Source organism: Porites lutea, chromosome 3 (genome assembly GCF_958299795.1).
Source record: "Porites lutea chromosome 3, jaPorLute2.1, whole genome shotgun sequence".
Classification (NCBI taxonomy): Eukaryota; Metazoa; Cnidaria; class Anthozoa; order Scleractinia; family Poritidae; genus Porites; species Porites lutea.
In genome coordinates, this window is record NC_133203.1 from 12208718 (window position 1) to 12236678 (window position 27961).

The window sequence follows — 27961 nt, forward strand, 5'->3', positions numbered from 1 at the left end:
AAGCTCGCGACTGTTTCCACAGAACAGCTATTTTTCTAAGGAACGATCGCAGATTTACAAGGAACGATTGCAGAATTCTAAGGAAAGATGTTCAATTCTAAAAATAACAGTTGTATTTTTACAGAACGACACTACATTTTCAAGTAGAAGCGTTGTCCCTTGTGGGCCACCGTAATTTATAGAACTGAGAGACGTGTAAAAATAAACGAGTTAACATTATCGGAACGATTAATTTTGGCTAACATGGCCACTGTGGCAAATGAAACAAACGGCAAGCCATACAGGGTGAGACGGTAAGCGAGGAATTTGAAAAGTGTTTTGTGCTAGAACTCAACGCAAAAAGTGCAACTTCTATGCAGTCTCGCTAAAATGACGTAATATAGTATTTGCTGTTTTCTCTGCTGATACGAAACCGTAAAAAACTGACAGATGACAGAAATCACAATTAGAAACATGAAATAAAAGCAAGATCAACGAGTCAAACTTTAGCGAGGAAAAATCCAACAGTACACAAGAACACAAACCATTATTTTTAACGAATTCTTCATTAGTTGTGAAATCCCCTTAACTTTTCAGAGCCGCAGCTAGCGGGGGAGCAAGGGGGGCAGCTACCCCCCCTCCCCCCTGGACCTGTTGAGCCAGACCAAGAGACTATAAAGGGGACAGAGAGGGCATCCCCCATATACACCCTATTCCATAGGTAATTCGTCTCGAGTTATTTTTAGAATCGGGATAAAGTTACCTCGCGCGAGGCGTGGATGTTTCGTGGAGGTTTCGCATGACCAAACGCCGTGCAAAACAAGTCGGGCGAGAGGCAATGAAAGCGTAAAAAGATCGAGAGCATTCCTGAATATTGAAGCGAAATGAGTCGGCGCTCATCTGGGAAAAAGGAATCGCTGGACTCTTTGACAACCCGTGAAATCAGTTTAACTCGAAGTTGTCGTAACCTCAGTGCTTTAATAAAATGAGAAATTTCGCCGGTCTATTAAAACCGGTCGTTTGTACAATCAGTAGGGAGTTTAAGATCCAACGACGAGGACGACAACTAGAACGTCAAGAAAACAATAGGTTTAATTAGCAAAACAACAACTTCGCACGTGCAACACACTTTTTTGTTCATTTCTTTCCCGTTTTTGCACGACTACGACGTGAAAATGCCTAATTTCGCGTTTTATGGAGGACGTAAATAAGCAACGACGAAATTTTATTTCTCTTTTTGAGCTTGAATATGGTCCCTTGAAATTCAGCTTTAGGAGGGTTCGCCTACAATTGACTAGCCTGTTTCAGGCTCCGAGATGGTGGTGGAAAGTCGTTCAGTAATAAGAAATGCGAAAAACGCGCGGGGGCTGGGGAGCCACCGCCCCCTTTCCCAAGTCGTGCGCGTCTTATTTTCGCTTTGCTCGTTTTAATACGTTCCCACTATACTATCTGAGAGCCTGGCACAGGCTAACAATTGACAAAGTAAGTGGGTAGGAATAATCGCTATAAAGACTGAAAAAAATAAACATTAAACCAGAAATTGCTCTCTTCAAACTGTAAATTATAAATGATCCTGAGAGAATATTCAGTGTGTTAAGGATTCCCCTGCTCTACTGTTAGCTCTATACAAGAGAGGAATGGCGATTCTTTTTTAATTTCGGTTTCGCTGACACAGCTTTCGCAGAAATCTCGCTATAGTCGTTTTCGTCGACAAAAGGAATCGCAAAATCGCTCTCCGCGTCTTCCCCCATTTTGTTCTGCGTCATTTCGTGAAGGACGCGTGACTCTCAGCGTGGGTCATCCACGCGGAACACATTCGCGCTATGTGATTGGCTGTTGTCTAATCCCCCTTGAGATCTGCGGTGTTAAAAATAACTCGAGACGAATTACCTATGGAATAGGGTGTATATGGGGGATGCCCTCTCTGTCCCCAATATAGTCTCTTGGCCAGACACATTAAGTCTGTGAATGGATTTGTTTTCTTTAGTTATTTTGGTTATTGTGACTTGCAATTGTTTGCCAATTTCATATTCGAGGTCGATTTTTCGCAGACATATTACATGACAAATGCTGAAAAGAGCGTTACGGAGCCTCCAACTTTGAAAATTTTCTTGGGGAGGATACCCCCAGCACCACCCTCCAGCCTGCACTTGAGATAATGCCCCCCCCCCGCCCCCGTGAAAAAAAAACCTTGCTACCGCCCTGCTTTTACCACGTCTCTACAGGGAAAATTCTTCCTACGTTGAGTACCAGGCCAATACTAGAATGTAAAGTAACCTACTCACAGTAACTGCAAAGGACCGCAAATGAATATACTGTTACAGTAGATGTAGGATTCCTCAGGAGAACTGATCAGCAAAAATCTACTCCAAGTGTTCACGTAATGGGGATGTGTATCGCTGGGTGAGGCCGTATTTTTACAACAAAATGGGTTGCTTCAAAAGTTACTATTATAAGGTTACACAATTTTCTGGATTTCGGAAAACTGGCACTTTCGCTAGAATTAGAAAAGAGATAACAAAACTAAAACTGTTCCAATCTCAAAATCATGTTCATGATGGTAAAATAGCTTCCACCTTGGCCAACGAGTTGCGCCTCGATCAATCATAATTACTATTGTAACATTCGCTGTTCTACTTTCCTCTGGGCCTAGACTAGACTACGAGTCTCTCTCTTTTTTCTTGGTACGTCGAGCAAAACGCGTGAGACACGCAAATGACCACACGCGTGACTGAAGGCGCGAGACAGGAAAGGCACGAAAAAAAGAGTTCTTTTTTCTTCTCGGGCGGCCGCTCTACGCTCACTCGCGCATGAACATCCCTCGCTAAATCTGAAGAAAAGAGAGACTGGTTGCAGTCTAGCCCTAGACGTGAGTGTGCTACCAGATTAGCAACTCAACAAAGGCAGTTCATCCCCCGTCACTTTATAAACTAAATCTTACCGCTGTGAGGCAGCAGTTGGCGTTGGAGCTATCGAGATGCTTCTATAGTTAGGGATGAAAGTGTTACACAAAGAAAATCAACTACAACAGAAGAAAATAAAAAAGGCGGTCTTTATTGCAAAACTTAAATCACCCCAACGATAAGCCAGTAATTAAGGAATACAAAATATACATACTATATAGACAGTAGTTAGATAGATTAAGCATCACTTAAATAGGAACCAACGTTTGTCTCTTGCTACGAGTCTATTTATGCTCAGGAAAAACGCGGATTGAAACCGCATTATTAATAGTTTTGTTGGATACACTGACAGAGGCGGACCTAACAGAAAGGCAAAGGGAACCCCAGCTTATTTTTAGATCATAACCGGGGCTGCCGATGTATAATCTGCACTAAGCAGACGTCTCCTATTGCTTTGTTGCACGCAGGCTAGCCACCGATATAATTCTTTTTAGTAAGGGGCCTTTCACACTTGGTGCCTGGATACACGCACAAAATGGTGTTGTGTTCACACCTTCAGAACCCGATATGAAGCTCTATTTCACACTGTCAGACGTCATTTTGGAACGTGGGCTTAACACGGAGTACAAAGCAGTGGATTGCTCCCGAACTAAAATAAATGGTGTGCACGCAGCGACTCAGTGGTTACTTTAATGCCCGAAAGTTGGCGTGGGTACTTTAAAAAAAGGTGTGTTCACAACAGTGCCCAGCGGGTACCGTACTAGGGTACCATACTCGGGCACCGGGTGTGAAGGCCGCCCCTAAGGGCACCCGCACCCCTCCGCCCCCCGGCTTTAACTCAAAGCCTTGATCCATCACTTCCTTGTGACTTGACATGAAACACGTCTCCGTAAATCTAACTTAATTTTGTCTTTCACCATGTCAAGTTTGCTTCACGTATATCTCTAGTTCATCAACGTCAGAGCCCATGAGTGACGTTGGAGCTTTATAAAATACTTGGTACCTTATTATAGGGAATAAACGCTTCATGAAATTGAGGTATTGGAAATTAACGCGACTTAAATTAACTCCAATTTAGTGTAAAACGATTTTCAAATAAAGGAAATTAACGTGAAAATGAAGGAACTTAACGCGACGTTCACAAAGAAACAAACCTTGTTGAGACTTATGGTTCTTGGTTCTTTCCCTAAACGGATGTCAAAACTGTATTCACTGGAAATTAAGGTCGCGGATATTAACGCTCCACGTAATTAACGGCGCGGAAATCAACGTTTAGTCAAATTAACGCGATAATTTCATGAAGGGCTAATTTCCTATAATAAGGTACTATACAAACAGGACATAGCAGTCTAATATACTAATATAAAAACGTTTGCGAACTTTAAAAAAAATATATATATATATTCATGCTTAATTTGCCGGCGTTTAAAATTTACTATTCATAATTTTGTAAACTTAAATGTTTCAAAAACGAGACTACGTTGACTCCATTCGGAAACCGTATACACCCCGTGATTAAACAGGACCGATAATACTACATTAAAAAGTGATACAATTTCAAAACATCCTGGCTGATTAATAACTGAAAAAACAATCGGACTTTGTTTCAACTTAATTTAAAGGTTTTAAATCAACAAAAATGTCTCAATTTGTGGAAATTAGTAGAAAAAAGAGCTTTGCATAACATGTGCAGTACTGTTTCTATATTCACCTTGCATCTCAAGCCATGAATACAACCAATCAGAGGAATGAAAACCGTTACATATTCTGCGGTACTCAACGGGTTTTGTTGAAATCATGGCTTAATTTTTCTTTGTATTTTTCCGCCTTGTACGGTGTGGAATGAATTCTGAGATACCGGTGGCAAACTACCATATCTTTGAAAGATAACCTAGTTTCACACGGGTATAAAGATATACTAGTTCCCCACGGATATAAAGAAATACTAATTCCCAAGGGTATCTCAGAATCCATCCCACCTTTACAAGGCGAACTTTCTATTAAATGCTCCACTCATGTAAGTTTGGAGGTTATAACAATGATGGAAATGTTACGCATGCACTGACACCATTCACAGTTGTCTGTGGCCATGGATGGATAAACGAGAAAGGAATGGAATTCAACTTGCAAAAGTTAGACTGACCTTCTCAACTTCCGTCATTGTGTCTTCGAAAAAAGGCCTTAAAATAACAATGGTTTGCATTCCTTCCTAAATTCACAAAAATCAACCTCCTTTCTGCCAACTTTCATGCTATGTAGTCAGACAGTCTGCTAATCTGTTCCAAAAGATTGACTCGTCTATCCGGGTATAATCAAGATGATAGAGATGTTTTATTGTCTTCGGTATCCTGTGTCTGTAGCTGTCTTCTATGAGAACAGGGATGTAGCGTTCTCTTTTTTCACCTGTAAAATAAGCGGCAATAGCCATCTTAGCGGTTTTGGTAAGAGGCATTTCGCTTACATAACCGCCACTCAATATTTAAAAGAGGAGCAAAATACTATGAAGAGTAAATATTAGCAACATCTCTTGACATTAATGCTACAGGTACATGAAGAATTGATTTTCATATACCGATTTACAAATGTAAAAGATGGAAGTTAAGTTAACTTATTTCACTTTGTATATTTTTATGCCCTGAGCACTCCTAGGATAGTCAAGCTATATACGTAGATGTTTTTGCCGGTGTTTTTGTTCATTTTATATACTGATTTATATACAGTCTTTTTAAAATATCAGAACGTGTTTTTCACGCTCATGCTGGATATTCTTATTTTTCTGCCAACGTTAGGTTAAAAATATCCTTGAATGTGTACACTCTTACATGACCCTGAGATTAGAGAGTACTGTATTTATGGCTCGTGTATCGGGTTAAATAACACAAGTGCTTAATAATTGGTAGTACCAATTTTTATCGTCTTGAGGCACATTTTAGCAGGAAATGGAAAGAAACTAATCTACTCTTCAACGGTTCAATAAAGTTCATTTAAAACGTTGCGATTTTTGTGCATTTTATTTTCCACCAACATGTTTTTAACAGCCTTGAGAATACTCTTACCACATTCTTAACATTTCGCCAATTTCAGCATCTATATTCTTATAAAAAAGACTTATCATGTAAAAAGAGTGGAATACAATAAAACTTGTACTGTGCTTAAACCATTTAAATCTCTGCAAGAGTGACCAAAATCAATTTTCTCCCAACAAAATCAATTCACCATCAGTTAAAAAGGTTATGAGAATAAATGAAATGATCACAACAGGAAAATGCTCTGATCCTTAATCAAATTCTCTCAACTAATAAAGGATGGATGGAGATAAGTTTGAGTAATTCATATGTGGATACTGAGGTTTGAAGGGTTAATGAGGAGAGATGGTTCAAGATAAAAACAAACAATTGTTACTAACTTGCAGACAGGCTCATTGCAATGTGGGATTCAAACGTTGCTCCTTCACTGTCATCAAAATTGCTTGACAGCACAGCTATAAACTTTTTGCATCGTTTCTCGATGGCTACTGCAGTAGTTTCAAGGTGATAGCCACCACCAAGGAAGTCACGCTCACTAAAACAAAGCCTTAAATTATAAGGCGAGTTCTCCATTTTTTTGACAAGTTTTTCAACAAAAGCACGGTCCTTCTTGGCAGAACACACAAATGCATGATACCAATCCCACTCTGCAACATAAAACACATGAAAACAGATTATATGTGCAATGAGCCAAGTAAAGCAAGAAAATATACACAAATATATCACTAAGTTCAGCAAGAAAATACCTCTCGGGAAAACAGTGTGATAACCATCCCATGATTTGTCCCATGATGGAAAATATTCGATAAAAGGTAAAATGTGACTATGATGCTGATCAAGTTTAGACCGAAGGTATTGTCAACAGTTAATCACCATTACAAGATTCATACAAAAAATTGCAACCATTTTCAAGGACTTTTCAAGGCCCACATTAGATTTCATGGACTACCTACCACGAATGTAATTTCACAGATTGTACAAAAATACACATTTCCTGTCCATTCTAACAGGATTTTAAGGCTTGAGCTGTTTGCCTCATCAACTCCTCTACATTTTTCAGTTCACTTGTCTTAAATATTTATTGATAGTTGATTCTTGCATAAGCAAAAAACGCTTCATGTAAATCATCTTTAACTGCTCTGAGCTATGATATATATTCTGTCTGTCATTTCAAAAAACACTTTCCAGGCCATGACATTCAAAGTTGAAGAAAATGCAAAAACTTTCCAAGGACTCGCACTGAAATTTAAGGACTCTTCAAGGAAAAATGGAATTTAAGGACGTCTTAAGGACTTCCCCTAAAATTTCAGGACTTTTCAAGACTGTGTAAAACCCTAATTTAGTTGCTTTCTCCCTTTTTTCAACTCTAATTTTTTTTCTGATTAATTTCAATCAAAAATGCTCTCAAAGACATCTACATGTACACATCTAATTGCAAAAAGGCAACAAGTTTGTGACTCTTCTGCTGCTATGATAATTCGCTCTTAATGCCTCATTTCTAAGTAAAACTTCTTCTGAATTTTGCAGATACAATCCCAAAAAAGCGGGCTATCACTAATATCAATATTAAGAAAAGTGGCATCGCTGCCATTTTGGAATAGGTTTAAAAGAAATCCAGTAAAAATGTATGTAAATGAACTAAAACTAAAACAACTGTTTTCATTGTCAGTAATGTATAATGAACACACTTACTAGTTCTTAAATCCTCATTCTTTTCTATAAGAAAAAAAGGCAAAAGACATGGGAGAAAGTCTGTAAGTACATCATACATGTGCAACAACCAATAACAGAAAGAATATAACAGGACAAGACCATCAAACCTGACTGTTTTTACCTGCAGACCATTTTCTTCAGTGTGCAATAATACTAAAATATAGTTTAACGTTCAATTATAGTGGTTCACTTTTCCTTTTTTCTTGTTTTCAATAATATAATTCATTAAAAACTTCAGAAATCATTGGATAATGCAATTCTAGAGCTCTGATTGGTTTGGCCATCATGGTATATGAGCCATTATACCATGCTCTCCAAATATGATGTACGCATCTGTTCAAAATTAAGTACAAGCTGAAAATCGGTTGTTTCAACAAATAAAGTTAGGAAGAATTTTTAATATTTTGTGGGTATTTTTAATAAAACAATTATTCCACTTGCGCTTGTTGGATATGACATGATTATAGTCAACTCAACGCTAGGCACCTCATTGGCTATCTACCATCTCATATCCAACGCGCACTAAGTATGATACTTGGTACATAAATAAATCTTATTCACTTATTGAAAAAAGGTGATTACCAAGTGCTTGGAAAATGAAATTGTTCAAACATTGGTCACAATTTTGAGTGTTTTTTTTTCTTTTCACACTACTCCATCTTCAAGTTATGCACAATGAGATTGAGAAGACTCACTGCACCTTGATGTCTCAGCCTGACCAATCATACCTATGGCTTTGCCATGCAACATATTACAGTGTAAATTCACATATTTTAGAGAAAACCCTCTGGCATCTGGGGTACTTTCACTAACGTATAAAATAGTAATGTATATCCCAGGGAGGGTACTTCCTTGTATTAGGTTAATGGGGATGTGCCATTGAATGGGGTCGCATTTTCACATCTGGATTGAATGGGGTTGTATTTTCAATAAAGTTACTAGAATGGGGTTGCACATTTTCTGATTTTGGGGGTAAGAAAGGTCTTCCTATTAGCAGTTAGCAAACACACCAGAATGTTTGTACTGTTGCTGAAAAGTAGAGTGTTTTTCATTCAATATAAGGTGGATACATAAATAGAAAGTGACTAAGATGAGATCACAAAAATTACATATTTGCCTAAAATGGGTCTATAATTGGGCACAGAATAGACAATAGTGGGGTAGGGCCTCTGAGAGGCGAGCAGCACATACCCAGCAAAAGTTGACCCGAGTAACCATCCCCCCCCCCTCCCAGGATATTATATATTTCTGAAACTAAAAGACAGTGTTAAGGATCAAACACTCAAAAGCAAATGAGGAAAGCTTCATGTAAATAACTAAACAAATCCATGAACATTGTTGTACACACCAAGTATTTGTTGTTTTTCGACTGTTTGGGCTTGAGTACGAGTTGCATCTAAAGGTTCAATGAAACATTAAAATATTAAAACAAGACAATCAGATAATGAGGCCTTCTAAGGGCTGGAAGTGACAGGGAACATGGCCCAGAAAACTGGCAACAGAAAGCACTAACAGGACAGGAAAGGAGGAAAGAATTCTGAACGCGACAATCTTTTTTTAAGTAGTAAAAGTGACATCTGATCCTTTTTATAATTTGGCTGTTTGGGAAGAGAAAAAATGATCTCTCTTCCATCATTCCCCAGCTAAAATGCAACAGCAACATTTTTCTTTACCTACAAGGCAACAACAGGTGGTTTCAGCAATGACGACAAAGTGAGAGCATACCCTCCTCCCCACCATTGCAAAGGCCTTAATAATATGATCATTGATGATTGTCAAATTCTCTTGGCCTATCTCAAATATGGCCAGCCTTCATAAAATAAGTCCATTTCAAGTTTTCAGGCTACATCTCACTGACCTATATATGGCTGAAGTTCCTCTAGCACGTCATACCGTTCCATCTCTTTTAGCAACGATGTCATCTCTGAAATTTTCCGGTCATTTTCCCGGAATTTTCTTAATAAGTTCATAACAGGATCATCTGTACTTCCAAGCCACTGAATGTACTGATTTGAGTATCCCATTCTGTCTGCTAATGACCTATAATCTCTTCCAGTGGCTGATAATGGTTGTAAGTGCTCCACCAACTTCTGGTAACCTTCAGAAGGTAAATCCTTTAACAGCTTTTCATCTCTCGGAAAGGATTCAACTTTGTAAAAACAAAAAACAAACAGCAAAGTTAGATTGTAAGAGCTACAAATGTCAAGAGTAAATACATGTATTTAATATTCAAACATGTTCTAACCTAATTTTGCTTGTGAATTCTCCTTAAGGGAGTCTGTGTTCTGTCCTTCTGCATGAATTTCATCAGGCAAATAATCTTTGTCACTCTCAACCATTTCTTTACGCAGTGTATCAGCTTTTTCATCTTCGCCATTCTTTGGATCTTGTCTTGTAGTTTGCTTTCTTCTTCTGAAAAGTGATGCCACCTTACGCTTCACTTTCTTAACTTTCCCTTTCTCCATCCTTTCAATTAAGAAAACAAGTGACCAAGAGTGTGTAAAAAAACTGTCAAAGAGTGCGTTACAGTACAGTAACCAAAGTAACGTACATGTACTTAATAAGTACTGTACTGTAACAAAATAAATGTTATGGAGGGGGGGCGTACAATTTTTGAAGAGGCTTTATTTGGGGGGAGGGGAGACAATTCTGAAAATGTACACAATTCATGAGGGGAGTGGTACAATTTTTAAGACAAAGAATTGCCATTCTATGTATAGTAAATCTGTTGTTCAACTGCTTTATAATAATTGAAGCAAATCCAAATTTCATTCAAACAAAAAAATCAGGCTGGTGGTTCTTTCCTGGCAAAAAATCGGAGACCTCAAGCTGTGCAGTTTTTCTGTCTCCCTTCTTCTGACTTTTGCCGAACAGACTGCAGTAACAACAAAATTTCATTTAATTTACTAATTCGTTGACTTTTCTTGAACTTCACACCTTTTGTTATGCCAGCTGAGATCAGGCAAATAATCTTTGTCACTTTCAACCATTTCTTTATGCTGTGGATCGGCTTTTTTATCTTCCCCATTCCTTGCATCTTGTCTTGTAGTTTGCTTTCTTCTTTTGAAAAATGATGCCCTCTCACGCTTCACTTTCTTGACTTTCCCTTTCTCCATCCTTTCAATTAAGAAAACAAGTGACCAAGAGTGTGTAAAAAAAAACTGTCAAAGAGTGCGTAACAGTACAGTAACCAAAGTAATGTACATATAGCTAATAAGTACAGTACTGTAACAAAATAAATGTTATGGATGGGGGGGAGCCGTACAATTTTTGAAGAGGCTTTATTTGGGGGGAGGGGAGACAATTCTGAAAATGTACACAATTCATGAGGGGAGTGGTACAATTTTTAAGACAAAGAATTGCCATTCTATGTATAGTAAATCTGTTGTTCAACTGCTTTATAATAATGGAAGCAAATGCAAATTTCATTCAAAAACAAACAAAAAAATCAGGTTGGTCGTTCTTTCCTGGCAAAAACCGGAGACCTCAAGCTGTGCAGTTTTTCTACGTCCCTTCTTCTAACTTCTGCAGAACAGACTCCAGTAACAACAAAATTTCATTTAATTTACTAAATCCTTGACTTTTCTTGAACTTCACACCTTTTGTTATGCCAGCTGAGAGACATCTCCGCATCACCTGAATCTTTGTTACATTTGGTCGCAGTCATATTGAATGCTTATTGACCAAACTTGCCTGAGAACCCTATCAACTACTCCTACCTAACCAAGAGTTTATGAAGTCAATGTCCAAGCAAGGAAGGAGAAAGAAAAAACCAGATTTTCCCAAACTTAGTCTAGGAGAGGTAAAGTTAAGATATTTTATTCTGTAAGGATACATAAAAGGAAACATCAGAGGTTACCCCTATCAAGGACGCTCCCACCATAAAATATAAAATAAATATAGTACAATGTAAAATTGAAGACTAATTAAGAAATGGCTAAAAAATTTACAAAATTTTACAATACTTTCTATGTTTACTTCGAAATGTGCTGAAATTCTGTTCGTGCACTATCTCTTCAGGAAGAGCGTTTCCTGACTGTTCAATAATTCTAATAAAGAATGAGTGCAAAAACAATTTAATCTAGCTAAATGAATTGTTAAATGAATGGTTTGATCTTGTTTTTTTTTGGTCCAGTTTTTATTCAGCTCTGCTAGAGTGCTGCAAGACTACTCATGGTCTTAATGGCCTCAACTGTAATGATTATTTTGAATTTAATAATTAAATTCAAAATAATCATTACAGTTGAGGCCATTAAGACCATGAGTAGTCTTGTAGCACTCTAGCAAAGATAGATAAGACCTCCTAGATTGAAGAAGGGACGACCCAAGCATCGCCAGTCTTTCTTCGTATGGAGAGTCCCTAGATGACATCGATAACATCGATGATATATATCGATGATATATATTTGAAGGGGTTGTCGTTTCACCGTAAAGTAGTTTTCACTTTGTTTTTTGATATGAAGTTCAGTTTCTTCTTAGTTGTTAGCTAAGGTAGTGTTGAAGTATCTGACATGTTAACATACTTTACTTTTCATTTCTCTTCAGAAAAGATTGATTGATCCTGAATCAAGCAAAGTGCAGCCTTACAAACAAATATTTTGATGAACAAATGTACATGTGTACCCCAGGAAAGCATATGTCCCTGACAGTGTCAATAAAATTTATTAATGGAAAGATCTGGGTTTCTACTCCTTTGTAGCACTTTAGACTATATGCATCACTTTTTTTAACCTTTATGTACTAAAAAAATATAATCAGTATTTTTTCCAACTAACACTTGAATCAAAGTTCTCTTCTTTTAAATATAGTATTCCCCTAATTTTAAAAATTTCATTATCTTATTCAGATCAAGCACAGTAACCATTGAAAAGAAAAAAGAAAAAAACCTTGCTCGGTCAAAGATGTCTTTAAAGTTTTGATATTAAAATTGCACCTGCTCTCAATGAAAAGACTGAATGCCGACACTTAAGTTCATTTACGGTAGCTCATGTTCAAGCTTTTTTTATAAATTGGAAAGTGTTGCTCGAGAAAAAATAGTTTTGCTTTACCTTTTAGGTAAAAAAAAAATAATAATAATAAAATAACTACCAGGTGTCTAAGCAATTTCAAAGGACCCATAGTGTCGTATTTATCTGCTGCATTGAGCTGTGAACAAAGGCCGTTCTTTCTAGTGACCCTGCTTTTTTCAGAAACATTGTTGTCCTTCGTGATCCAAAGTTGAATCCTGTAAACTGTGGAAAAATGACAAGTAACTTGTCCTTATATCATGCAGTTTGCCCCAAAAATGTAGGAAATTATTTTGAATAAACCAATACTTCTTCCAAAAGGGGGACATGGGGATTTGCTGTGTTGCTTATTTTTTTCTGCGGTGTTGTGGTGAATAAAATCCCCTCTAATGCGGTGTTGCGGTGATCTCAAACCATACGGTGTACGTACAGTGTTTCTAATTTTATGAAACAACTTGCAGACCCTTTGCCAGTGTTGCCATTTATTATCTGACTGTAGTTATGAATAAGAACATTGAAGACAAGAATTAAAAACACCCTTTACACTTTATGTTTTTAATGGTCAGTTCAACCTGTAAACGCATTGTCAATGGCTTCATCACCAAGGTCATTGAGCCTACAACGGAGTGCATAACCGGATGTATCGCCTTTTTTATGTAGAAGGAAAAAGGGCGGGGATCCTAAACCACTATCATTAAAACAAATTCTAGTTGGTAAGTTCGTAACATGCCACCATGCATTCTTTAATTACACATGTATCTGCATGACTGAAATAAAGTTCTTAGAATCTTGTGGTCAGTCTCTACTTAGATTAATTTAATTTTTTTGCGGTGTTGCCGTGTTGACAGTCCCTCAATGTCCCCCTCTTCCAACGTAAGTTATGGTTTACATGTATATGGCATACAAAAAACCCACGAAATTGAGCATCGAAGGAGCAGAATCGTCGTCAAGCACAAAAACGTAAACGGATTACCCTGAATTCCTTAATCATGGCTATTGTGCTAATTATTACACTCTAGGTGGATATTTGTTATCGCCTATCCGAACGTAAACACAAAATAAGTCTAGAGGGTCATTTACTATTAATATACGCTTACCTTAAAGCTAAGTAAGAGGGGAAAAGACAGAATTCCCTGTAGAATCATTCAGGAAGTACTAGAGCTATGGCGTGCAATGGCCTGAAGCTTGGAAAACTTCCTCTTTGATTGGGTACTACTTGGTGTAAGACTACCCAAAATTTCCCCAGCCACTGCCCACTACTATTCCCTCCTCCTTTCATGAAAGCGTTCCTTTATGCACTTCGCCCATCTTGGTCTGGAATCGGCTATGGTTTTTGAAGGAACTACGGGATTGTATGAACGTCTTTATCATTTCAATTCCAAATGAGTAAGAGAGAAAGAAAAATATGCGAATTCGAGATAGATTAGCCTGCGTAGCAGGCGTTTCCTCGCGAGGTTCGTCTAGAAAGCTGGGACAAGAGCTAAAAAAAAAAAACCTTTTTTTGCTTCCGCTCTAACTTTCGCGCAATAACTCGATTGGAAACGCTTGCTACGCAGGCTAGAATGGATTTGAATAATATTTTTGTTTGCGCTCTATTAAATCTAACTAATGATAACATAATTTCTGCCTTATGGCCAGGTCTGAAAACGGGTATAGATTTTAGAGATCTAGTTTGTAAAAGGGGGTAGAAAATTACATTTTTTGGTCTGAAATCGGGTCAGGATTTGGAGAACCGAGCGCACACCCCCATCAAGAATTCTCAGGAGTAGTACTAGTTGGATTTTACTAAAGAGCGTTAGCCTGTTCCAGGCGTTTAGATCGTGGGGACGGTGCCAAGAGATATGAAGTTCGGCCCGAAGTAAGATGGCGGGAAAAAAAAAGGGATGAAGAGAGGAGGGAACGCACCCTACCCCAACCCCCTCTCGCTGTTTTTTTCTGTTCACATCTCTTCGCCTCGATTTGTATCTATACACTCACACTCGCTCTTCGACGCGATCGATCTTTCTTTATCGCATGATTTATAAATATGGCAAGATCATATTGACTTCCCGGGTAAGGTATCAAGTTTCGCTGGCGCACAAGTATTCCTAGTTTCTGAGTGATAAAACCCGCTTGATTTTACCCACAAACCTGAGTGGTATTATTTGCTCTGTTCCAGTGTTGGGGAAGAGTGGGAGGGGGGGGGGGAGAGAAGACTTAACAAAGTTCTCTCGTACCAGGAGATTCCGCCCGATGTCCCTTACAGTCCTATATACCAGTTTTGACAAAAAATGTACCCTTTTGCCATACCTCCCATTTAAAACATGGCACCCTTTTCACACACCTACTTAAGAATACTGTGTCTCTTTTCTAAACCTTTGGAATGAAGTGAATTAAGGGTAATACGAGAGAAATGATTAGACTAGTAATACGTTATCGCAAAATCCTCACGAAGCTGTACAGGATCAGCAGTGTAAATAAAGCGAAATCAAAAGGGAAAAAATATTGTCACTTTTTGAAGTACGTGCCGATGGAAAAAACCTGTGAGTAATCTTTAAACTTTTCGAGGTCGCAAAATGCAAACGAACTAATTCCTGTTTTAAAAGGCTTAAGAAAGACAACAAATTAAAATGAAAGAATCTTGAAACGTAATAAATATTTTTATCTTGTGGCACAATGCGTTTTCTTGTCCACCATAGTTAGGAAGCTACCTATTTCTGACAAGGGATCTCGACTTAGTGGTTACATGGATAATATTTGTTTGATGTTTGTTAGCAGTTCCCAGGCCCCCGCCACAAGGTAGCACCCGATCAGAAACGAAGTGAAATGTTTTATAATTTTGTGAGTGCTACTGAAGCAAGTGTTTAATTCCATTTGAACACAGCTCTAATAAACCTGTTGTGGAGTTTCTTAGCGTTCACAGACTTAAAATCTTTGACATTCGTTGTGCTGATGTTTGGGTTTGAAGAAGAAAATCGTTCTTAATCCTCGCCTTCAGTATGTACAAATCTCAAATGTTACCAATTCAATGCGGTGTTCCTCAAGGGTCTCTACTAGGGCCACTAGTATATGTATACGACATATTCTCGTGGTCTAAACATCTCTCTTCCATCCTAAACATGTTCTTCCAGCATAAGAATATCTGTGATTTAGCAGAAAGTGTAAATCGTGAACTATCCTGATAAAACAAAATTTACATCATTTCATCCTCCCAGAAAGAAAATCAACCTCGATAATATTTATATAAGTATTGACGGGAACAAAACTAAAAGAGTAGAATGCACTAAGTTCTTAGGTGTTATCATCCCCGAAAACCTTTCAAGGCAGGTTCATGTAAAAGCTATTTCATCCAAAGTAGCTAAATCCATTGGAATTATTATTAAATCACGACAGTTCTTTCTTACTAATACTCTTCTCTTATTATACAGCTCCTTAGTGCTGCCGTATCTGCAATGCTGTTGTATTGTATGGGCGTCTACGTATTCATCTCATCTGCAACCTCTTTTCCGTCTCCAAAAGAAAACTTTAAGAATCATTACGCATTTGCCACCACGTGCACACACTCTTCCCCTGTTTACCACACAAAGAATCCTTTAATAGTAACGTTTCTCATCTTGAACAATTAATGTGTTATGATTGTCGTTTTTCTCTTTATTGTAACCGTATTAGAAGGTAATTACTTTATATCATCTTATTTCTATGTTAACCATACATTTGTCTAGTTCTTTTTTTCTCTTGTTGTAGTCGTATATTACTGATTAGGCATTGTTTTTATATGTGTATTTGTATTGTTGTCAAGGCCGTAAGTTAGATAACTCATTAGGTTATTACGTCACCTTCGTTAAATAAAGAATATTGTATTGTATCGTATTGTAATATACTTAACAAATACCAAGTCTCTTCCTCATATTCCTCCAAAAAAATATTCGTGAAAGGGAAAACCTTCTGAAAAAATCCGTGCGTGCCGAGTAGCTTTCAAAAATATTCCTGCACTGGCCTAAAAATAATTCCTGCAAGGGAAATGTTAACGAAAAACAATTCAAGCAGCTCAAAAATTCCCAGCCCCCTCAAAAATTTTTCTAATGGCCCGTCCGTAATAAAAAAAAGTTCACCAAGGATAAAATAAAAGTACAACATTAGCTGTTTCTGGTATATTGTGTACATTACCTTAATTTACTTGTCATTTTTTGAGATACAAAAGATTATCTCATATCAATATTAATATAACATGCTGTAAGGTATTACGATGTTTACTTGGAAACGGTGTGACTTGTCAAAAAAGAATGTCTGATTTACAGATTAACAACTTAAGCAAACTTGAAATATATAAATTGTCAACTTCTACTAACAAATTCTACTGTACAACAATACTACTAATAGCAACTAACAACTCCATGGTCATGATTTAACTCGTAAATTTCCTTTTTCATTATCGACAAGTAGTAAAATTTTATCTTACTTTTGGCTGAGGGGAAGAAGATAAGCCATTTCCAAGATCCAAGAACTCTCAATTTCAAGACAAGGTAGGTAATTTCAGATAGGTAAAGGAGCACACGAGACAAAGGCCCAAACGGCAGGAGCTCATCCCGGTTTCAATAGCATTAAGCACCTAGGAGTATTGCTACTCCCCCCTGGACGGGATGCTAGTCCATCGCAGGTTTACCACCCCCCCCCCTCCCCCCCAAGCAGTATGTCGCCGCTACCCATTTATACACCTGGGTGAAGAGAGACAAAGTGGAGTAAAGTTCCTTGTCTGAGGAAACAACGCGACAGGCGAGGCTTTTAAACCCTGGACCTCATGATCCGGAGATCGAGGTGTTTAAAACCACTTGGCCACACACGCCTTCACAAGACAAGTCTTAGAGCAATGAGTTTTACTTGCATGAGAATAAAAACATTTTCTCTTAATAGCTTCGCACTTAGCCTCGCTTTGAAAAAGAGGCTTAGGCAGCTCGGAAATAGACTATTGGAGTAACAACCACACAAGGCGGCATCAATGACTCAAATGCATATCCCAGACTGTAGCTAACGACATAGCAATGAAAAGGACCAGGAGAAGCACATACACTCTTAAGTCTGTACACTATACAAGGTATAAAAAGGTTAAATGATCCAAAATGGTTAGCCATGCACAATAAGGCGGTGTCCTTGGATCTACAGTCACGTGACAAGTTTGTTTGACATTCTTTGGTAAATACAATGTAAAATTTGTCAAACAGTGCTTTGAGACAAATTACAGAAAAAATTATTGCTCTTACTTGATACCTGATCCAAAAATACCTCCACTGATTGTACATTGGCTACACAGCTATGAGATGTGGGCTCAGTCAACTTAATGACTATTGAAAGAACTTGAGGGGGATAATGAAAATCTTACCAATTAAAATAATACACTTCGATTAAAGGTTTCTCGACTATTCACACTTGACTCACAAACAAAAAAAAGCCTGTGTGAAACTATGAAACATGATCACTCTACCACCTGTGACATTCACAGATAACATTGACGCACAACACGAAAGCAAACAATAGTCCAGTTTCGAATTCTTCGCGGCTGCTGAATAGAAGCACTGAAGACTCATTCATACAGGGTCAAGCTTGATGCAAAGTAAAATATTCACAAATACCGGCGAGAAGGTGCCTGAATTTGAGTTCAAAACAATAGACACAGTTGTACACAGGTCTTCTTCTCAATGGAAATTGTGAATATATTTACCTTAGGTCGAGGCTAACCCTGTATAAATGAGCATTCAATGCTTCTATTCTATATATATTCAGCAGCCGCGATGAATTTGAAACTGGGCTATTCCATTAGATGAGCCAGAAATACATGCCAGGTATGTAAAATTGCTGCATAAATTGTGCTAAAAATGTTATGTTAAAAAATTGTTATGTGTTTCAAGGTCTCAAAAAACCTTTTGACTACAGGTATGAAGGCTACCAAAAGCCCAGTAGAGGGACAAAAATAGAGAAGAGAATCCGAGAGAACAAGGAGAAAAGAAAGCTATTTTTGAAATTTTGGACTGTTCAGATCCTTTCCATTTCCTCATTAAAAGACTGACGGAACCTGATAAACAGAGCGCAAGTGCAAAGCATGATGCAGAGGGTGTACGAGGAGGACAAATAAAAAAAATAGAGAAGCTGTTTCTGTTTGGAAAAATGTAGACCTATTATAGGTTCCTTCAATGTTAACTCATTGTCATTAACAGCTCTACCCTAATTAAAACTGACAGATGCGAATTTAGCAATAATTATTATTTCTGGTGAAAAATTAAGCAGTGAATGGGTTAAAATAGGAATCTGCCAATCAATAAAATTTAGAATTTATAGAGCAAACAACCAAACAACTACCCTGTGAGTAGGGGTTTTGTCCAAGCCGGACCCTTACACAGGGTGCCAAACAACAAAAGAGAAAATTGACTAATTAGCGAGAATGAAGTCCTTGATTGAACTAGATGTCTTGGGAATTTACAAAATGACATGTTCACCCTCATGGTTGCAATAGCCTCTTCTTAAATACAGAAGATTTTGCATGCAGTTGTAGCTTCATTTTGCATCAGACATATTGCCTGTTACTTCCACTGTTTTACTTCTTCTTAGTTCTTCCTTTATTGTTCATCATAGAATCTTGTAACCAAGAGAAGCTAAAAGTTTGTTCCAGAAGTATTTCCTAGCATGTTCTGTTGTGTAGTCCAGATATGTGATGAATCGCAGTGTTGAAGGAATTTGACAGGGTCTGTACAAAATTGGTATTAGGATCATTTTTTTGGCCCCTGGGAAAATAATATGAAAGGATGTTAAGTAAGAAATACAGTGAATTGTTACCTGGTAAAAATATGATTTACCGCATGACTACTTGAACCGGGGCACTTGGAGGAAGCAATTATCAAATCACAATGTTTTTTGAAAACAAAACATTCTTAAGTTTTTTTGCCAATGGACCAATAAAATTCAAGGTTCAACTATGCAACCGTTGAAAACTTTGAAACCATTTGAACCTACTGGACCTCTCAAGAAACAGCCCTCAAATTCATCAACGTTATTGATCGGTTTGCAAAAAACTTGAGAATCTTTTGTTTTCAAAATTCGTTGTGATTGGATAATCTTCAAATAAGTGCCACGGTTCAAGAAGTCACACTTTAACACTTTTTTCATAATAATAATTTTAAAAATAAGATACACTATACTACTTTATTTTGATAAAGATTTTGTGATCTTGTTTCTATCATTCTTTTTTGCAACTCAGAGTCAATTTAACCTGCTTACAACTTAATAGTAAAATAACATGATTCCATTACCCCTCTCCCTGTGAAACCTTGGATCAAAGAAGTGCCTTTTTTAGTGGGCCTTTTTCATAAGTGCCATAATTCTCAGTGCTTTCCCTCGAAAATTTTGCATAATAAATGTTTTTAGTTCCTTGTGGGACTTGCAATCATCCCAAGAGAAATTGAAAACAATGCTTGTGCAAAATTTTCAAAACTTTTGTGGCCTAAAGGCCTATGCCATGTACCTGATTTCTGCAATAAAACAACTTATTACATGGCTATTACCAATAAAATGTAGCCCAACCTGTGCACTATATTTCCTGGGTTTAACTGAAAAGATTGGTAGAGGGAGAGTAAAAATAACAAAGCGGACAGGTATTAGGCCAAACAATGATGGGGAAGGAGGAAGAAAATACCCCATTTTCATGTCAGTCCCTTACTCTCTATCTCTAAATTCAAACTATAAAGTTAAACTTTTTCCATTTGCTTAAAAGTATTACAGTCACCAGGCTTTTTAGAAGGTGAAAAATCCTGGAAATTCGGTGGTCGACATTGAAACACACTGTGGAAAAATCAAATATTGGAGGTGCCATTTTATGAACACCAAAAAACAAAACAAAAAAAATCACCCATAGAATAACATGGAGGCCTGACAAGGGATTCTGGGAAGGAGAGGCAAAGCAAGGATTGTTCATTGTCAATGCGAACTTTTCAGAGACACTCCTTCCCCCGACCCCACCACTGCAAAAAAATACAGCAAAAGCAGGAAATCAGCAATGGTTTCAAAAACAAACCTGGAGAAAGGCTTAATGCAATTTTGGCCTGGAAGTCTGCAACTTCACATTTGTGAAAGTTTTCCGATAAGATGAGTAGAACTTTATTGCATCGTTCCTCAATAGCTTTGGCTGCAGTTTCCAAGAGATCGGCACCAGGCAAGAAATCTCGATAATCAATGCACACTTTCATGTAGTAGGGCCCTTTTTCCAGATAGTGAAGAATCTCATCAGCAAATGACTTGTCAGGACCAGCATAACAGATGAACACATCATAATGTGGACAAACTAGCAATGACAGAATTAACAGTAGGAAATATAGTAAATAAAAACATAAACAACTAGCATAATTCAAAAGAGGAAAATTTCAGCCCTAAAAAATTTAATATAGGGATTTGATTTGAAAAAAATAATGTTTCTAACAGTTTCTAGAAAACTAACACCTAAGAAATTTAGTTAGACCAATTAAAGACTTAAAAGACTCCCTGGAAAATTAAGAACGACCCTTAAATAGCTGTTACATCAAACTGTGTTTTAACCAGGGTGAGAGATAAAAATCACTTTTCATTTGGTCAAGCTGCTGAAGTTTACTAGTCAGAAGCTCTGAGGAGCCAGCCCAAATTATTAAATGGCTTAATTTTTTTGCCATCTAGTTATTGAAAGAGAGGAGATCATATTGAAAAGCAACACTGAACAAAGAGGCATTCCTTCATATCTTTGGTAACTTTGCATCTCAGGTCAATTAAATAAAGATAGCCATGCAACACCACACCATTGATCAGTGGCTTGAATTTCAATTCGCATGCACTTGCGTGGATAATTGTGGGACCTTTACTCCTTGCAGAGGTTAGGTGTTGTTTGCAGTTAAAATCTATCCAATCTAATTCTATATCATTGTCACCAGTCAAATTATAAAGTTTATTATCAATGTTTACAAAGTGAGGGGCAATTCATCAATAATACTAGCACCCTACTTTAATGAAACCCTTTATCTATTTTATAACAAAACAAAATTGACGAACAATAAATCTGATGAAACGACATTCATCAAACTGAAACCTGTATACTGATGGATTGTGCAGCCAATAAAAAAGAACAAAACTATAATCTTAACTGAGAGCTGATATATGCTACACATTAAACATTCTTAACATTTACTTTAGTTTTCCACTGGGCCTGACTAACTTTTTGGGGTTTAGTTTTTTTGTCTTAAATCTCAGTTTTGTAGATAACCATTCCCAGAAGAAGTTTTCAAATGTCTTTTTCCGGAAATGACATGGAAAAATAACCCTTAATTAGTATGATTTGTTTGTATGTTTTATTACTTTGTGTCATCAGTACTAAGATAATGAAAGATTAACTATTAAAAAGAAAAAGAAGTAAATGACTATCTTACCTGTTTTAATCTCTCTGTTCCTTTCTGCAACAAGAACAAAAAAATATTATTAACTTTGATGAAAAAGACCTCCTCTTCTTTTCAGTACATGGTGTCAGAAAAGTCAGATTAAATTAAGGGGACAAAAAACATACTGTCAACCCCTGTTACATTGCCAACACCCTGGCACTAAAAGTTAGTTCTTAGTGGCTAAATTCTCTAATAGTAGGATGCGAGAAGAATTTTCTAGGAAAAGATTTACATTAGAGTGGTAGCGATGTATTTATTAACAATATCGAGGGCCCGTGCCCTAAAGAAGAATATTGTAAACCAACCAAAAAGATGAATATGCTGGGGTGGGGGTGAGGGGGGGGGGGGAGGGGGTGAACTAAACATCATTTTGTATGGGGAGGCTTCCCCCCAAGGCCAAACCCCTCATCCTTTTATATACCAAAAAAGGTACCCCTTTCACATACCTAGTTTGGAATTTTGCACCCTTCAACTGCAGTAGACGCACTGTCTTTTAAATATAAATCAATAACAAAACCAGATAGTTTTCTGGACTTTTTAAGGCCATAAAATTCATCTGTTAGCCTGTTTCTTCCTTTTTGCAGACCAAAATGACAGAATTCCCTACCCTTTCATAGACTTCACCTACTAAATTCCCTACTCTTTCATATACCTGAAGCCTGAAAATGTTACTCCTTTCAGGCCCGGCCTCCTCATATAGGCCATTATAGGGAGTACAAGCCATCCCCCCCCCCCCACCCTCCAATAGCATTGGAGACTGTAATAACAGGAATTACTAAATTGAAGTCACATTAGTCAGGCATCCAGAAACAGGTGGCAGTAGACAAAATGTGAAGACCTTGAAAAAGAAATGGGAAAGCAATGGATTGAAGGTCAAGACTTAGGGCTATGAGGATGATAACTGTATGGAATAGATTGGAAAAAAGGAAACTGAGATCTAGTAATAATAATTTCTGTTTAATAACTGATAGATTGTACGTTTAATGTATCCTCTTTCGAAAATTTATTACAGTTTGGACAGCTTTTCATCAATCATAATGAATTTGTGGTAGGTCATTTTTTGGGTGATTGTATGTGGGAATTGGTTAACACTAACAAAAAAACCTCACAATCTCTAAATGCATTTGAAAAAGTCACTCAAACTACCTGTGGTTTTACATTACCAAAGAGGCATTGAAAATCTAGCCATATCAAATGTCTGATTTTTCAAAGTTCAATTAAGGGAAACTTCAACCAATGTGTCAACACCCGAAGGTAACGCAACTCATAGTCCTCAATATGGAAGCAAGTTCTACTTCCATTTTCTCCAAGACCCCAAAGCTTCAACCCGTTGCAAGAAGACTTGAAACACTGTGCCTTATTTGGGCTTAAATGGCCTGTCCATGATCTTGTGCTTGTGATCCCTCCTCATCCCTTTGTCAAAGTTGCTTGCAATTCAAGCCCATGCTCAAAACATGAAGGAACAACTTTGAATGGAGGGGAGGGAGGTGGTGAGTGTTATACCTCAGAGATCTGTGACTAGCAGCGATTTGCAGCAAGAAAGGCCGTCTCAACATTTTTGCAACTGGTTGTTGCTTGCTGGAAAATTCATATAAACAGACATTAACTATATTTGTGCCAGTGTAAATATATGACTTACCAACTTGAGTTTGACGCTGCTCAAATTCCCGTTTTTCTCTTTCCTGCCTCTCAACTGGAGTAGGAGTCTTTTCTGTAGTTGTATCACAATGCAGGAATATTAATAAGAAACATATTAAGTATCAGTGGCTAAAAAAATTCTTAGACAAACTATTTAGTCATGGAATAAAAAGCTTTCATTTGATGGTTTCCCAAGCTATTCAAAGTTTGAACTCTGGTTACTTTTTAGTGACAGAAACAATGTCAGAGAATATAATGGCATGTTTGTCTCTAAGTTGATATAATTTGAAGACCAGTTTACTGACAGGTGTGTATCATGGTATATCTATCATCTGGGGGCAGTGACATAACATACAACATGAAAAGCAGCTTAAAATTATTTTAAGTGCTTATATGGTCAAGCTCCTAATTATCTCATTGATTTCATTACTATCAAAAAGCAATCCAGGTACTCTCTAAGGTCAAATGAACTGGGATATTCCTCGAGTTACCAGGCATTAAGACCCATCCAACTCTTGGCGATCGTGCATTCCAGTCAGCTGCACCTTATCTCCGGAATGCATTACCTTCGGTAATTAACAACATGAAGACATTGCACACTTTTAAGACTGCTGTTAAAACTCATTTTTTCAATTTAGCTTTTAAATAGATTTAATTGTAAATGGCTTTTATAATAGGGTTTTTATTATTATTATTTTTATTTATAGTTTTTAATACTTTTTATTGTAGTTTTTAATAGTTTCTTATGCTTTAGTCACCTTTAACATAAATTTAATATAACAATATTGTAAAGCGCAACCGAATATATTCATATAGAGGTTTGCACTATATAAATGTAAATTATTATTATTATTATTATAAAGCACTTCACGTGGATGTACCAAACTTGTGGAGTACATTAAAACAATTCACTTCTAAATCACCCTTTTAAAAAATAACTTAACTATAAATGATTCCTAATGCAATAAATAGTTTTGCAATCACCTCTATCTCTGAAATCAATAAAAACCTATATCTACTTTCAAATTTCATCTGTCAAATTATATTCAATAGTTACGCACACAATTAACGACAGTTACAGTCTTGGATATGTTGAATTCAGGCTAAAATTTTTACCGTACAATTGGCGACAAAATTGCTGAGACACTGTACTCAAATAGAGTAACTTCAGAGAACAAAACAATCCACACCCCTACCCCTCCCCTCCATTCAAAGTTAGGGAGTTTGATGTTCTCTACAGGTGGCTTGAACAGCGGCACAACATTGCATGGAGGGGATAGGGGAAGGAAAGCTTTATTATTTGCTCCTTTTAAAATCAGTAAAATGTCAGAAAGGCCTTTTAGGGCAAAGTGTCTGAACTAATTTTGTCGCCCGTATAGTAGGTTGATTCTCTGTATCCTTTGCCTCCTAGTCTCCCATCTCCTGTCTCCTGTCTCCTAATTCATGAATAATTAGGGCTAGGAGACAAAAGGAAATTGAGAATCAACCTAGGCTAAATAAATTTAACCTGTAACAGATATACAAAAACAATTAGTTGTAAGTAAGACACAGCCTAATGCATCAGTAGTTGTACCGTTTGATTTCAGACGATTGTGAATGCACACAGAGAGATAATGCTGTGAAAATTAGAAAAACCTCATGAACACCAAAATATATGTGGAAATTATATGATTGTGTTGCAAGGAAAAAGGCAATCAGGTAATAAACTAAGAAAACAGACCTGCAAGCAGCAGAGGAAGGAATTAGTGTCTGGTTTTGTGATTTGCTTGTGTGTACTGATCTTCATTGTGATAGGAAACTACACAAACAACAATTTCCTGTTCTAAATATTTCAGGTGTTCAAGTTTTTCTGAACTTGCAGTCAGTGATAAGCTACCCCTGAGCAGCTAGAAAAGGCGGATATCAGACCACTTTACACAGGTTTTAAGAGAGAGATTGAAGTTTGACATTGAAGTTTTTCAAACAGTCTTCCGACATAGAACAGTCTACAGTTGGTCCATGCCATTCTTAGGTTATTTTCTTCAACATTTTCATGTCTAATGTTAAGATGCCTTTCTTAGAAGAACACTTAGAAGGTGTTGGAATGAGGGTGGGTAGAAAACAAAAACCTAAGACCCAAAAACAAAGAGGCCCCCCGCCAAAAAAAAAAATCGCTTATAAATAGCAAGAAACGGTTATCTCAACCTGAGGTGTGTAAGAAACAACAAGATCTTCATTTACCAATAAATTTGAACAGGGTCTTTGTCTTCATTTTCTACACCCCCTCTCCCTACCCCAACGTAGAAAACAAAGACCCCCCTAAAAAACACTTGAAAATGGCTTGAAACGGCTTCTAGACACTAGAGCTGTGTGTCAAGAGACAACAAGATCTTCGTTATCCATAAATTTGACCAGCGTTTTCATTTTTTAATCGCAACTCTAACTTCACTTTCTTCAAACAAACAACCTTTCCATCCACCTGTTTTCCCTTAGTATTCTCGTGGTTTTTGAAACTCTTCCTAGCCAAAGAAAGATAATATTTTCCTTGTTTAACCAGTCTCTTTTTTCCGTGGTTTCTCAGCCATTTTTACCCTTTTGGCATCCGAACATGAGCCTACAATAATTTTGGGTGTGCACTGGATTGCCTTGACTTGGTGAAGGGTTTGCGTTCACTCGTGGCACGCTCTCATTGCACTTGACTTATGTTTTAGTTTATTCAATGAGAAAGTCATGAAAAACTCCACTATTTTCCATTGACTGTGATCTCAAAATGCAGCAAATAGCATCTTAGAGGCTGGCGCCTTCAGTGCTCGTAGGCGTGGCCATGTCACTCCAACAACGTCCCTTTTTGTGGCTACTGCCTCCATTTAGGGAAGGCGGTAGCCACTATGTCATGGTGTTGTGAGTAAGTCCATAAGTCTGTGGGCAGCTTTGAAAAGCAGTTAAAAAATGCTTTTGGTGATTCATTTTGACAGCAGAAGTATTTTGCAGAGAAAATGGAAGCGATTTGGGGCAACAGCTTTAAAATAAGAGGAAACATTGTTGTATTAAAACATTTGTCATGCGTCTGCAATGTGCTTCTGCCCCACAGTTCTTTGATTGTGTACCTGACGACCATGCAGTACGGGGTTCAAGCCCTAGCAGTGAATTTTTTTTTCTTTTAATTCATAATTTAATTTTCTATAGCACAGTTAGAGGTCTTACCAAATTTAATACATGCAGGAGTCTTTCAGATTTAATAGTATGATGGTTAACTTGGGGACTGGATTTCAAGGATCTCTGACTCGTCCAGAGGGGAAGATGAGCATTTGCTCTTTGACTCCCCAAGATCGCAGGGGATAAACAAACTGCAGACTGCAACTCGATCTTAAGACTTTTAGTGAAGGCTTTCACAGGATTCACAACGTCTTTACACCATGCCAATGTTTTATACAATTTCTGCTTGCAAAACAGTTCATCAGTGGACTCTTTAAATGAGACTTAAAAGGTTAAATGATGTTGCAATTAAACAAGGAGTAAATTGGACTGGACTTTGGCCAGACGGACCGGAATAATCATAAAAATTAAGAAGAATATTGATAAGGCGAAGCGGAACTGACTGGCTTGCAAGCAATGAACGAGTGTTCAAACCTTCGTCATACTCGCACTTGGAACTTGTAAGATTGCATTTAAATCGATAAAAAAACACCTGCAAATGCACCTCAAATGTTAGACAAAGGAACGATATTACCTGATAAACAAATTATACAGATAATAAGCTCTTACTAGCCAAAATACATGTGAGCATCGCGATGGTGTTCGATCGATACCGTTTTACTAAATGAAAACGTAAGCTTACCTATAAATGGTTGAAGGTCTTGAATCAAATCAAATCGTTCCATTTCACTCAAAAAGGATATTAGTTCTGAGATCGTCTTTCCTCTGTCCTCATAATCTTTAATCAATTCCATCACAGGGCCTTTATCTTTCTTTGATTCAAAATACAAGATGGTCTCCATCGAGTACCCCATCTTGTCCGCGAGCGTTTTCCAGTCTCGACCCGGATTTGACGGGAGAAGGAGAACGTCCATCTTCCGATGGGCTTCAAAGCTCAAATCTTTGACCAACTTTTCGTCCATTATTCAGGCAAGATTTATCCAGAAACCAACAGAAGAGAGTTCATCCATTGTCAACTTGGCGCTCACTTGCTGCCCTCAGTGGGCTAGTGGCGCGCGTGGGAGTGGAGAAGGATGCACGCGGGGGGTAGAAACGGAAGTGTTTGGAAAACTTCCTTTTTGATAAAATGCAGATAAAAT

At 37.5% G+C, this 27961-nt stretch overlaps 2 protein-coding genes across 3 annotated transcripts; both read right to left on the reverse strand.

The window, feature by feature from the left end:
- Window positions 1–3009: 3009 nt before the first annotated feature.
- Window positions 3010–13799, reverse strand: LOC140930496 (myeloid differentiation primary response protein MyD88-like). The gene is made up of 8 exons (XM_073380212.1): window positions 13725–13799; window positions 10559–10738; window positions 9867–10087; window positions 9480–9770; window positions 8970–9017; window positions 7601–7624; window positions 6289–6555; window positions 3010–5285 (listed from the first exon to the last, which is right to left on the reverse strand). Exons 2-8 carry the CDS (start codon window positions 10735–10737, stop codon window positions 5134–5136), a joined length of 1182 nt encoding a protein of 393 aa, XP_073236313.1. The 5' UTR covers window position 10738; window positions 13725–13799; the 3' UTR covers window positions 3010–5133.
- Window positions 13800–16724: 2925 nt separating this feature from the next.
- Window positions 16725–27895, reverse strand: LOC140930518 (myeloid differentiation primary response protein MyD88-A-like). Of its 2 annotated transcripts, XM_073380237.1 has the most exons (5): window positions 27505–27894; window positions 23689–23760; window positions 22041–22064; window positions 20666–20932; window positions 16725–19379 (listed from the first exon to the last, which is right to left on the reverse strand). In XM_073380237.1, exons 1-5 carry the CDS (start codon window positions 27782–27784, stop codon window positions 19225–19227), a joined length of 798 nt encoding a protein of 265 aa, XP_073236338.1. In that variant the 5' UTR covers window positions 27785–27894; the 3' UTR covers window positions 16725–19224. The 2 variants fall into 2 exon arrangements, with proteins under 2 accessions (XP_073236338.1, XP_073236339.1); XM_073380238.1 differs by lacking the exon at window positions 22041–22064 and having other exon boundaries at window positions 27505–27895.
- Between the last annotated feature and the right edge of the window lie 66 nt (window positions 27896–27961).